The sequence below is a fragment of the Canis lupus genome, chromosome 8 (genome assembly GCF_048164855.1).
Source record: "Canis lupus baileyi chromosome 8, mCanLup2.hap1, whole genome shotgun sequence".
Classification (NCBI taxonomy): Eukaryota; Metazoa; Chordata; class Mammalia; order Carnivora; family Canidae; genus Canis; species Canis lupus.
Window position 1 is genome coordinate 34,162,370 of NC_132845.1, and position 12,968 is coordinate 34,175,337.

A 12,968-nucleotide genomic window follows, 5' to 3' on the forward strand; every position below is an offset into this window, starting at 1 on the left:
AGGTATCCAGCTTCATTTTTGCCCACATAGATAACCAGATGCACTGGCACCAAGTACAGCATAGTCTCTTCTTTTCTGCAAAGTGATCTGCAAAGCTACTTCTTTGTGTGACAAGTCCCAAATATGGATGGGTCTGTTTCTGGGATATTATGTTACATTTCTCAACTTGTCTATACCTGTACCACTATCATTATCTTAATACAAACTCTCGATATCTGATGAGGAAGTCCCCTGCTTCTCATGGCTCTTCAAGAATGTCTAGATTATTTTGGGGCCTTTGCTTTTTGATAGTAATTTGAGACTCAGCTTAACAAGTTTCTCAAAAAAAAAAAAATTACTTTTTTTTTTCCTGATGGCATTGTATCATTATCAATTTGGAGAAAAGGTACATCTTTTCTGTACTTAGTTATCTAACACAATATTTTAAGTTGCTCTTTTTTTTTTAAGATTTTATTTATTTATTCATGATAGACATAGAGAGAGAGAGAGAGAGGCAGAGACACAGGCAGAGGGAGGAGCAGGCTCCATACCAGGAGCCCAACGTGGGACTCGATCCTGGGACTCCAGGATCGTGCCCTGGGCCGAAGGCAGGCACTAAACCGCTGAGCCACCCAGGGATCCCCATACGTTGCTCTTTTGTAGGTACTGATTGTGGTACATTACGCTTTCTATATACAGCTAATTTTTTATCTATATAGCTAACAGATCACTATGTTTTTCTCTAAATCACAATATTTTCTCTAAAATATTTATATCTACGGGTACCTGGGTGGCTAAGTCAGTTGGGAATCAGACTCTTAATATGCACTCAGGTCATGATCTCATGGGTCATGAGATGGAGCCCATGATCCGGCTCCACGCTTAGTGGACTATCTCCCTGTCCCTCCCCCAACTCATACACTCTCTTTCTCTAAAATAAGTAAATCTTTAAAAAATATATGTATATAAAGTAAAATATTTACAAATGTGCCATAAATGATGTTGGCCTATAATTTCCTTCTTTCATTAGTTGTCTGCCTTTGCTGTTTTGATTATCATGGCCTCAACAGAATGGATCGGATACTGTGCTTCTACAGTCTCCATATATTTATAGACCTGTCTTTTGATAGTTTATAAGGACCATCTGGGCTAAAATTTTTACGGGAAAATTTTTAATTATTGATGTAATATGCTTGTTTAGATACTGTTGGCTATTTCTTCTTGATTTAGTTTTGGTAAATTATATACGTCTGGAAATTCTTCTATTTCATATGTTTACAAATTTATTGGCAGAAATCTGTGACATTATCTTTGAAAAACTTCTGATGTGTCTATTTGCAATCAAACATTTATCCATTATTTCCATCTCAATTTTTTCTTCATCAATATCTCCAGAAGTTTGTCTTTTCTTTTTTTAGAAAAAGATTTTTATTTATTTATTCATGAGAGACACAGAGAAAGAGGCAGAGACATAGGTAGAGGGAGAGACAGGCTCCCCACGGGGAGCCCAACTTGATCCCAGGACCCCGGGATCACGACCTGAGCCAAAAGCAGATATTCAACTGCTGAGCCACCCAGATGTCCCAAATTTGTCTTTTCCAGTAACCAATGTTTGGCTTTGTTGATCTGATTTCTGTATATCTGCATCCTATTTCCACTGCTTCATTATCTCCTTCTTTCTACCTTCTTTGAGATTATTTTGGTTTCTCCCTTTAAATTAGCATGTTAATTTTCAGCCTTCATTCTTTTCTTTTGATTTTATCTATTTCTTAGGTGTCAAAGTAAAAAAGATGGACAGATGGAGAGAGGGATGCAGCTGGCCCCAGGGTAGGAGTGAGACGTAAGTGGGGGAAGGGTCCCGTTCACATCACATCCACAAAGAACTCACTGGGTGTCCCATAGCCGTGCAGAAGGACTGTCTGCTGGTGGTCATTTCAGGGGGCATGTAGGCTAGGTCTTGGCCCGTAGGGGCTCCTGGAGGCTCCATGGCCACTGGTGGTGGCGGCATCATCAGCATGGGGGGACCACTGAAAGAAGGTATGCCATGGGGGGGCTGCAGCTCAGGTGCATGTGGTGACTGCACAAGTTGGTCATGGAGTGGTGGCTGGCTGCAGTGGCTATGCTAGCTGGGCACCTGCTCCTGCGGCCCCACAAGCTACTGTGGGTTGTGTCCTACTTGTTGCTGTTGCTGCCCAACTTCAAGTCCCCAGCCTTCAAGTCCTTCTCCTTCCACCTGTCACTGCCCCCACCAAAGCAGTTGGCGTAGGCTATAGGGGTGCAGGGGCAGCAGGTACTGGTAAAGGAAAGCCTTGGACCAAGGCATGGCCCTGCGTGTGGCACTGGTCAGAGGTGCCATGGAAGCCATTGTGATCATGGAGAGCCACGTTGGTTCTGTTGCCACGGGGGTCGCTAAAGATATAGGAGCACTGCCCAGAGAAGGTGACCTTGTTGACAGTGTGATGGATGAAGCTGCTTTCAGAAGGTTGCTGGCATACCTTCTGGCCTCTCCCTGGTCAGTGAAGCCTTCCACATTGTGGTACAGCAAGTCTACCACATCCAAGCCAATGAAAGTAATGGGGATGGTAATCTTGGGCCACATGCGGCCACCGACCCCCAGCCCAGATTCAGAGGCGGCCATGGCTTTGACGATGGCAGCCATGTCACTATGGCACTCTGTGTCATGAATGGGGCTGGTGAAAGAAGAGCCAGTGGAGGTGATAGAGCTTAGGGGCTCATTCCACAGGCAGGAGGGTGTTGGTCAAAGCTACAGCATCAGTGACCCAGGCTGCAGGGTCAGTGGGCCCAATGGCCTCACTCCTGAGTAGTATGAAGCAGTCACACGGGCTTGGGTCCCAGCCCCTTGGCTACAGGGTGATGGCCCCAGTCTGTGCACAGTGCCACAGAACCCATACCATGTTGTCATTACGCATATTCTTAAAGCTCTTCTAGTTTGCCTGTAATAGCGTATCTCCTAGGTCTGTACCTCCATCAGCAGCCATGGCCTCAGCCTTCATGACAGAGCTGATACAGACACCTCTATCGCCTTGGGTCCACAAAGGAGATGCCTAGAAAGTTGTACTCTTCCATGAGAATGACTGTGATGATGCTGAGTGACACGGTGGAGTCTGTGGTGCTGCTGAAGGACCACGACCACTCGGGCCGTGAAGCCTCCTGCTTCTGCTGCCTCGTCTTCTCATGAAGTGGGAGGCACTGCCCTGCTCTATAGAGCTGCTAAACCTGTGAGCGCAGTCATCCTCATAAGATGAGAAGAAGCTGCTGGTCTCTAACTCACTGCTCAGAAAGGTGCACGAGCTATCACAGACCCCTAGCTCTTGCCACTGCTCCTCACGCTGGGAAGATACGAAGGAATCTGTCTCTGTGTCATTGTCTAGGTCTTGCTTGCTTCCCGCACCAGCACAAGGTTGAAGGACGGGGCCGGGAGTCCCCATTGCCTCCTGTGCACTCCATGGGCAGTGGCAGTTCTGATGAGCTGTCAGCACAGAAGGAAACTGGCTCTGGATGCAGCCCTCAAGCAACACCAACCTCAGCTTGGCATTGTCATCCCACATCTCTTCCTTCACCACTCCGAAACCGTGGTCCATTGACTTGAAGAACAACATAAAGCTTGGTCACTACAGGATGCCCCTGAAGTCTGCCAAGGAGAGACACTTGGTGGGCAGGAGCAGCTTCACCAGGTACCATGTCTCCTGTGCATCCAGCTGGTAGATGATCTTGGTCTCACTCATGGCTCTGGTCTGGCAGCCCATGCACCCCTTAATTCTTCTCTACTCTAAGCTTTAAAGCTATAAAATTCCCCCTAAGTACCACTTTAGCTGTATCTTAAAAGTTTTCATATGTGATATGCTTTCAAGTCAAAGTATCCTTGAATGTCTACTATGATTTTCTCTTTGACCCAAAAATTATTGAGAAGTATATATCATATCTAAAACCAATGGTATTTTAGAACTTACTTTTGTTACTAACTTCTAAATTAATACATGTGGTCAAAGAAAATGGACTTTGTGATATCAGTTCTTTGAAATGTGTTGAGCCTGGCTTTATGGCCTACTATAAAATCAATTTTTGTACAAGTTATATGTACATGAGAAAAAAATTTTTTTCCTAATTTTTTGGTACAAGGTTCTATTGTATACCCATTAAATTAAGCTTCTTATTTATTTCCCTTCCACCTTGACTAAATTTTTTCTCAGCTTGATCTAACAGGTCTAGGAAGATGTTTGTTAAAACTTCTCACAACTACAAAGGATTTGTGAATTTATCCCTGGTATTCTATCAACCAGCTTAAAAATTGTATGCCTTTGTGGTGAACCTTAAATGTGATGACACTTTATTTCCCATTAATGTTTTTTTACCTTATAATTTTATCCAATATTAATTAGCTACCTCGGCTTGCTTTTAGTTTGTAGGATTTGGTCTTCATTTTTTCTTACATCTGGCAATCTCTGTGTTTTAGTAAATACTGTTAATTTTTATTTTGATATACATTAAAAGTCCACCATAAGCAGGGATCACTAAAAAACAGAGTTTCATGCTACTGTGAGGTTAATAATATTTTTCGATGAGTACGTTCCATCACAATACCAGGAAAATACTGAAAGTCTTTGTCCCCACCAGAGTATTAACTGAACTGGGAATATCCTGACCAACCAGAGGCAATAACCATCTAACTTCCCACCCCACTTCCCCCAAAAAGATTGCAACTTTACTCAACCTGGCCCAGTTGAGAATGGAAGTAAAAGGAAAACAGGACTTAACATTATTTAGGGTACTTTTTGGTGGGGCTTTATTGTGCTTACACTTATTTTTCCCATCTTATTTGCTATTTGTCTCATTTTTTTTGTTTTTCTCCTTTATTTACTTGTTGAACTGCCTGAATTTCATGCTTGTTTTTTTTATTCCATTTTTCCCCCTCACTGGTTTAGAAGTTATATACTCAATTCCTATCTTTGTAGTGGTTTACCCTGAAATTTTGCCACGTATGTATAAAAAAACTAAAGTTATTATTTCACCTCCCTCTCCTGAATAAGAATCTTAGAACAGTTCAAAACAAATAATTCTCCCCTATTACTATCTACCATTGCAGCTGTTCTTTTTCTTAAATCCCACAAATCGGTCATTATTATAGTACATTCGTGGCTGTTTCCGATGAGCCAGACAGCTCATAGACCACCAGCTAAAAGACCACCAGTGCTCTGTTCTGAAAAACACTGTCTGACCCATTCCCCAAAAGTGCTGTTCACATGCTTCCAAGTCTGCACAGGACTTGCCCTCTACTAGAATGTCCCTCCCCCCATCCGTGTCACTAGGATAACTTCTACTCATTCTTCAACACTTTTCAGTATTTTCTGAGGGCACACTATTACAAGGTACTGAGTGCAGAACACAACAAGACAGAAGTGGTCCCTGCCCTCAAAACTTAGCATAGTAGGAAAAACAGGCACTAAACAATAGCAAATGATAGCTAATATTCATTGAGCATTTGCAAGACATTGTTCAAAGCACGTCGCGAGTGAATTCATTTAGTACCTAAAACAACCCTATATACTTTCTACAATCTCCATCTTATACACAGAGAGAGGCTAAGTTTTTGTTCTGGGTCACAGGCTGGTAAGTGGAGTAGAATTAAGTATTTTAACCCAGGCATTCTAATTCATAAACTCTATTTCTAATCACTAAGCTACAGAAACAAGCTCATGGTTCCAACCTGTACAAACCATGAAGCAGAGAACAAGTTGCACAAATAAAGAAAACCACTGTAGAGTTGGCAGGGGGTGGGGGGAGAAGGAGGCTGGTTTAGGGAGGGCAGGTGGTTCTGAGGTAAAAACCTAAGGGTAACAAAGGATAGGGGAGGGGAGGGCCTTAGTCCCTTAAGCAGTAACTACTGCAAGCGAAAGGCTCCAATGTTGGAAGACTTTTAAAAAATTCAAAGAACTGAAAGAAACATGATGAGAGCAGAGTCAACAGATTTCACCTGTGCCTAGCTGATCTTGCTATTTGAAGCCACAGAGAATGGACAGTCACTAAGAGAGTGGCAGGCAGAAATAAAGTGGTAACCATTTGGAATAATCACTGGGGAAATGGAAGACACAGGTGACCAGGAACACAGACACATAAAGCTTCAGCCTGAATGTCTGGTAGAGAATAAAGGCTGTGCTGATTTTAGGGGTATGAATCGGAACAGTTTCATTTTTCTCTAGAAATGTTTAATAGCCTAAATGTCGGGGTAGAGAAGGCAAGTGGTAGGATGCTTCAGGGATGGGAGAAAGTGACAGAAGGAAATGTGTCAAGAAATTGAGGAACTGGAGTAAATGAAGGAGCCAGAGGTAAGTCAAAAAGCAAGTACAGTGAGAGCAAGACAACACAAAATCTGGAAGAGGGGTCAGAAGGTAGGATACAGGTGTTTGAGACTTCAGAGGAGGGGAAGCTTCAAGTGATGGTGCAATCCTGAGAGGGAGTGGCTTGCCAAAGCAAAATGCAGATGCAAGTCTTAGCTAGGCAAAAGATCAATCACCAGCTCAAATACTGAAGCTTCCTAGGACTTGGGGTAAGGCAAAAATGACTGATTGGCAGGTACGAAAGTCCTCAATAAATGTCAAGATAAGAAAAAGAGAGGAAAGAGGGATGAGGATGAAAGCCTGATAGGAAAATGGATTTTTACCTGGGAGAAGATGAAGATATATGAAGAACACATATTTGGAAGAGACTGCCCATTCCACCCAGATTTCTACTGAAAAGTCTACATTTCAGCATACTCTGACGACCTAGCCACAGCTGTCGCAAGTAGCACCTTTCAGATTTCTCTCTCATGAACTTCAGGTTTGGGATACTAAGAGACAGTGACATGGCAGACAAGAAGCTGATATTTGCAGGTATATGAGCCACACCAACAGCTGAGGACTCCAGAGGGTCCATGGCCCCCATTACTGAAACCCTAATTACATGCTACCTTTTAAAACCTACCTACATATACATTAGTCTCTGTCCCCAGTTCCTGACAAAGAGCTCCTAAAACCTTTGTAATTTCCCAAGTGATAAGAGCCCTAGGAGTTTCTCTTGTTCAAATATCTGGTCTCTAGCCCACCCCTGACACAGAGCTCCTAAAACCCTTGTAAATTCCTCAGTAATAAGGGGCACCTGGGTGGCTCAATGGTTGAGCTTCTGCCTTTGGCTCAGGTCATGATCCCGGCGTCCTGGGATCAAGTCCCACATCGGGCTCCCCGCATGGAGCCTGCTTCTCCCTCTACCTGGTCTCTACCTCTCTCTGTGTCTCTCATGAATGAATGAATGAATGAATGAATGAATGAATAAATAAATAAATAAATAAATAAATAAATAAATAAATAAATAAATAAATAAATAAAATCTTTTTTTGGAAAAACTTCTACATGATAAGAGCACTGAGAGCTTTTTTGTTCTAATGAGGTGGCTGTTGGTGGGCTCCTGGAGACGCAGGCTGGTCATCAGATATACCAAACCACGATCAGAAGCTTAGAATTCTCAGTCCCCTACTCCAAATTCTCCAGAGAAGGGAGAAAGGCTTGCAATAGAATTAATAATTGAACATGTCTATGTGAGGCAGCCTCCATTAAATCCAAAGTCTGGGGCTCAGAGAACTTTCAGGTTGGTGAACACATCCCTACCAGGAGGGTAACACACACCCCAACTCCACAGGGACAGAAGCTCCTACACTTGGGACCCTCCCGGACCTCACCTTATGCATCTCTTCATCTGGCTGTTTACCTGTATCCTTCATCACATCCTCTAAAAAACTGGAAAACGTAAGTAAATATTTCCCTGGGTTCTGTAAGCTGCTCGAGCAAATTAATCAAATCAAATGAGGAAGAGGGTCACGGGAATCTCCAACTTATAACCAAGTTGGTCAGAAATTGTGGGTAATATGGGGACCCACTACTTGTGATTGGCATCAGAACTGGGGAGGAGTCTTGTGGGATGAGCCCTAAACCTATGGGATCTGACACTTTCTCCAGGTAGACAGTGTTAGAATTAAGTTAAATTGTAGGATACTCAGGCTAATGTCACAGATAACTGCCTAATGTGGGGTGGGAGTGGGCGTGGGGAACCTACACTTTTGGTGACCAGAGGTGTCAGAGGCAAAGTGTTCAACGTGAAGAGTAAAGAAGACACAAAGGAAAAAAGGAGGTTTTCCCAGTATAAACACATTCTGGTATTTTTTCTGAAGAAGTACAAATGCTAATAATAATAATAATAATAATAATAATAATAATAGCACAAAAGTGCAAAAGAAAATATGATTTATTAGCCATCAGGGAAATACAAATCAATTAACGAGATATCACATAATACCCACTAAGATGGGGATCCCTGGGTGGCTCAGCGGTTTAGCGCCTGCCTTTGGCCCAGGGCGTGATCCTGGAGTCCGGGGATTGATTCCCACATCGGGCTCTCTGCATGGAGCCTGCTTCTCCCTCTCTCTGCCTCTCTCTCTATCTCATGAATAAATAAATAAAATTTTTTAAAAAATACCCGCTAAGATGGTAAAATCCAAAAGACAGCAAAGAACAAGTGTTGGGATGGTGTGGAGAAACTAAAACCCTCATACATGGTTGTTGGTATTATAAAATGATGTAGTCACTTTTAAAAACAGGCTAGCGATTTTTCAAAATGTAAACAGAGTTATCATATAACCTAGTCTTTCCACCTCTAGGTGTAATACCCAAGAGAACTGAAAACATATCTTCACACAAAAACATGTACATGCATTATTCATAACAGTCAAAAAATGGAAACAACCCAGGGGCACCTGGGTGGCTCAGTGGTTGAGCGTGTGCCTGTGGCTCAGGTTGTGATCTCGGGGTCCTGGGACTGAGTCCCGCATCAGGCTCCCTGCATGAAGCCTGCTTCTCCCTCTACCAGGTCTCTACCTCTCTCTGTCTCTCATGAATAAATAAAATCTTTAAAAAAAATGGAAACAACCCAAATGCCTATCTACTGATGAATGGATAAACAAAGTATGATATATACTTATAATGGAATGTGACTTGGTCTATGAAAGGAATGAAGGGCTGATACACACTACAATATGGATGAACTATGAAGACACCACACTAAGTGAAAAAGCCAGACACAAAGGGCCACATATTGTATGATTCCATTTTTTGGTGAAATGTCCAGAACAGACAAATCCAAAGAGACAAAAAGCAGATTGGTGATTGCTGGGGGCCTGCAAAGGAGGAATAAGGAGTGACTGCTAATAGGTACGGGGTTACTTTCTGTGGTGATGAAAATGCTCCAAAATTAGGTAGTGGTGATAGTTACACAACTCAGTGAACATATTAAAAAGCCACTGAGCTATACACTTTTTAAAAGAGCAAATTTAATGGTATGTGAACCATATATCAATAAGCTGCCCTAAAATATTTACATATGCAATTATTTAGCCACTTTTATTTATTTTTAATTCTAGTAAAGTGAACATGAAGTTCATGTTCATGAATCACATGAATTATAGTGATTCAACAATTTTATACCTGGTAGTCATCACAACAGTGTACTCTTTAATCCCATCACTTATTTCACCCATCCCCGACCCTCCTATCAGTTTGTTCTCTATAGTTAAGAGTCTATTTCTTGGTTTATCTTTTTTTCCCCTTTATTGTTTGTTTTGTTTCTTAAATTGCACTTGAGTGAAATCATAAGATATTTGTCTCTCTCTGCCTTTTTTCACTTAGGATTATACTCTCTAGCTCTATCTATGTTGTTGCAAATGGCAAGATTTTGTTCTTTTTATGGCTCAGTAATATTCTATTGTGTGTGTATATATACATGTGGTATGTGTATATATATAGACACCACAATCTTCTTTATCCATTTATCTGTCGATGGACATTTGCTTCCATAATTTTATTTAGCCACTTTTAAATATCCATCCTTTTGTATTACCCACTGTCTATTCTAGAACTTGGGCTTCTAATCTGCATTATTCCTAAAACTATCATCAAAAGGAGTAGTGGAATATGATGTCTGGCCTAAGAAGCAGAGAAAAACCTTCACTTCCCCAGAGGAATGTGACTTCAGCAAGAGAATATTACATGTCTCATATTTCACTGCCAAAATCCAGTTTACCCCTTTTCATTTTTAGTTTCTCATTTCCTCAGGAAAGCCTCCCTCATCCTGTTAACAACAGCAACATCATGCCCAGCTCTGAGACATGGGTCCTCCTGTACCAGAGGCTTTTATAAGAAATTCTAAACAGTCAGAAAGGAGAAAAATGCTACTGGTACAGATATAAAAGGAAATAAATTCAACAACAAAGCCACTTAGCAGAAACTTTTTAGTTTCTTAAACTTAACTTTAGTTAATCTCAAAGACTGAAAGCATTCACAGGAATATAAGCACCCTTTTCTGCTTTCTGTTATCATAAAAAAAAAATAAATTAGTCCCTATGGTGTGTTTGCAAGAGAAGAGTTTTCAAGGGCACTGAGACGTCAGAGATTATTGCTCTATCCTGTGAAATAAAACATTAAGTCTGTAAAGGTCTGACTCACTAAATAGTTGAACCAATTATCCTGGGCAATAATGTTCAAATCGGCATCTCTGTTTTCTGAGAGTTTAAATCAGTGTTTCTTTGTGAGCCTTTGGAATTTCCCTCTTATCCAGTGACATGGAGGTTAAGTAATATGATAAATCTGCTGAATGGCTTCTCTTGGAACAATGAGTTTCATTATCACCTTAGAAACCAAATGGGAAAAATAGCACTAAAATGCTTAGCTCCTTCTCTATGTACAATTTAATGCCTTACTGCCATTCTACCGCCCCAGAGGCCTTGCAAGAGAGAATCCAGTCTGAGCTTCCACTTCCCACTCCTACACTTTAAATGTGTGCGTATGAAACAAAAAGGAAGACAAAGAAAGATACTGAACATAGGTATTGAGTAATGGTAAGCTGCAGAGTTTTAAGCTACACTTAAAATGAAGATCTCTAATACAAGATATGGAAATTAATGTCAAGATAAGATAATAAGATAAAGAGCTTACCTTTGAAGAATCAACTCTGCTTGTTGTTCAGAAATAGTTAGACCTAGTATCTGGAGAGACTGGACAATCTCGGAAGCCTCAATTATTCCTTTAAAAAATTAAAAAGAGCATAAACTCAGACTCAGAACTGATAAGGGTCTTAGAAATCGTGAATTTCAAATCTCTCATTTTGTAAGGGAAAGCCCTGGACTCATTAAGGCAAAATCATGAGTCTAGGTGAGTCACAGACTTGCTTACACACATACTGCAACACCAACTCAAAACAAATACATGAAACAAGTACACAGACGTTAGTTCATTCAGAAACCTTAAAGTTTTATAGGTAAATAATGGTATTCCACCTAAAGAATAAGAGACTGAGAGCTTTCATGGCCTCACCAAGTAACAAATTAAGCAGCACCAGGACTGAGATTCAAATCAAGACGCTCTGACTTTAAAGCAAATTCCATCAGGATCTATTAATTTCACAAGTATGTGTTTCTGCATTTTAATAAATGACTAGGCAATTTTCATATGCATGAAGGTGTGTTGCAAGGGGTTCAAAGGATGTAGAAAATGACTAAAAGAAGCCAAAGAATAGGGATCATTCTTTTGAGAAATCTGGCAATAAAAATAAGGAAAGCAAGAATGGTAGGACGATGGAAGAGAGAAGATTATCATTATTAGAGAAATTAGAGCATCTTTGCAGACAGAACAAGAGGACTCAGAAGAGAGGAAGAAAAAGAAAACAGAAGTGATAAATGGGAGTGATAAACGCCGCATTTCCCTCAAGCAGCTCACAGACTTATGATCCCAAGACCAATATGCATGAAATAGGAGGAAATCAAACAAAGCACGAGAGGCTCTGATGCCAAACAGTACTAATGGCAAAGTTCTCCAGGATAAGAGGACAAAAATTACTGTTAGAGGTGAAAGGAAAGACTTCATTTAAGAGAAGAACTTTGAAGAAATTCCAGGATTTGGAAAGAATTTTCCTGGGGAGAGGAAAAGAGAAACAGGAGAATCTGCACAGTGTAAAAACAGAGGGATCTATTTGTTCGCAATGAAATTCCTTAAATGCCACTCTGCAAATTCTCTCTTATAATCTGCACTCTTAAAGAAACACAGTCAATTCCCATTATTCACAGTAGTCATGTTCTACAAGGTCACTAGGAACCCTGAATCATCAAACCATGGCCCTTATGGGGAATACAGGGTTACGTCCCTTGAGCCTCTGGTCACAGCATATTTATCAACCAACCAATATAAAACCTTGTCATATATGTGTGTAAGTACCATAGAACCCCATATTACACTGTTGACTCGGTAACCTTGAACTCATGGCCAAAAATGCTACAATTCATGCCTGAATGAAGTACATGTGATAAACACATTTTTCTTCCTCAGGCACACACAGTCTTCTTGCATTTAGGAATGAATGCTAGATGGCACTTCAGCACTATGCTTGGGAGCCATTTTAAACAGCAAAATTGCCAACAAAAAGCACAAAAATGCAAGAAACATGGCACTAAATAGACTGAGAAGGACACCTGTCTTAGTATGAGAACTAAAATGAGAAAGCATATTCTTCTGTCTCAGCTAGAAATGTGCTCGCCAAGCAAATGAAGTTAAGTCCATGAAGGAATGGAAAAATGCTGCAAGCACTGATTTTATTTTATTTTATTTTATTTTATTTTATTTTATTTATTTATTTTTTTTTAGCACTGATTTTAGAGTTACTTTTGGGGTTAAATTTTAGCAAGTAGGCAAATTCTCAAATACACAAACGACAAATAAAGAAAGACTGTTTATGCTATAAGAAGTTTGATAAATAAAAATATGAACTCAAAATAAGAAACTGTTTGAAAATCTACAAACAAGATAAATTAAGTAAAAATTATTTTCGCTGATCATAAAACTTCACCTTTAACTATTTCCTCTGGTTCATGTAGAATTTTCTGAAATAGAGAACGG

General features: G+C 40.6%; 1 protein-coding gene and 1 pseudogene across 1 annotated transcript in view; both read right to left on the reverse strand.

The window, feature by feature from the left end:
• LOC140638076 (mitochondrial adenyl nucleotide antiporter SLC25A24) overlaps positions 1 to 12,968 on the reverse strand; it is a 48,193-nt gene that overhangs the window by 21,488 nt on the left and 13,737 nt on the right. The window contains exon 3 of the mRNA XM_072834763.1: positions 11,016 to 11,103. Coding sequence (XP_072690864.1) covers positions 11,016 to 11,103 — 88 coding nt within the window. The remainder of the gene's footprint in view (positions 1 to 11,015; positions 11,104 to 12,968) is intronic.
• On the reverse strand, positions 1,436 to 7,269 carry LOC140638073 (segment polarity protein dishevelled homolog DVL-3 pseudogene; annotated as a pseudogene).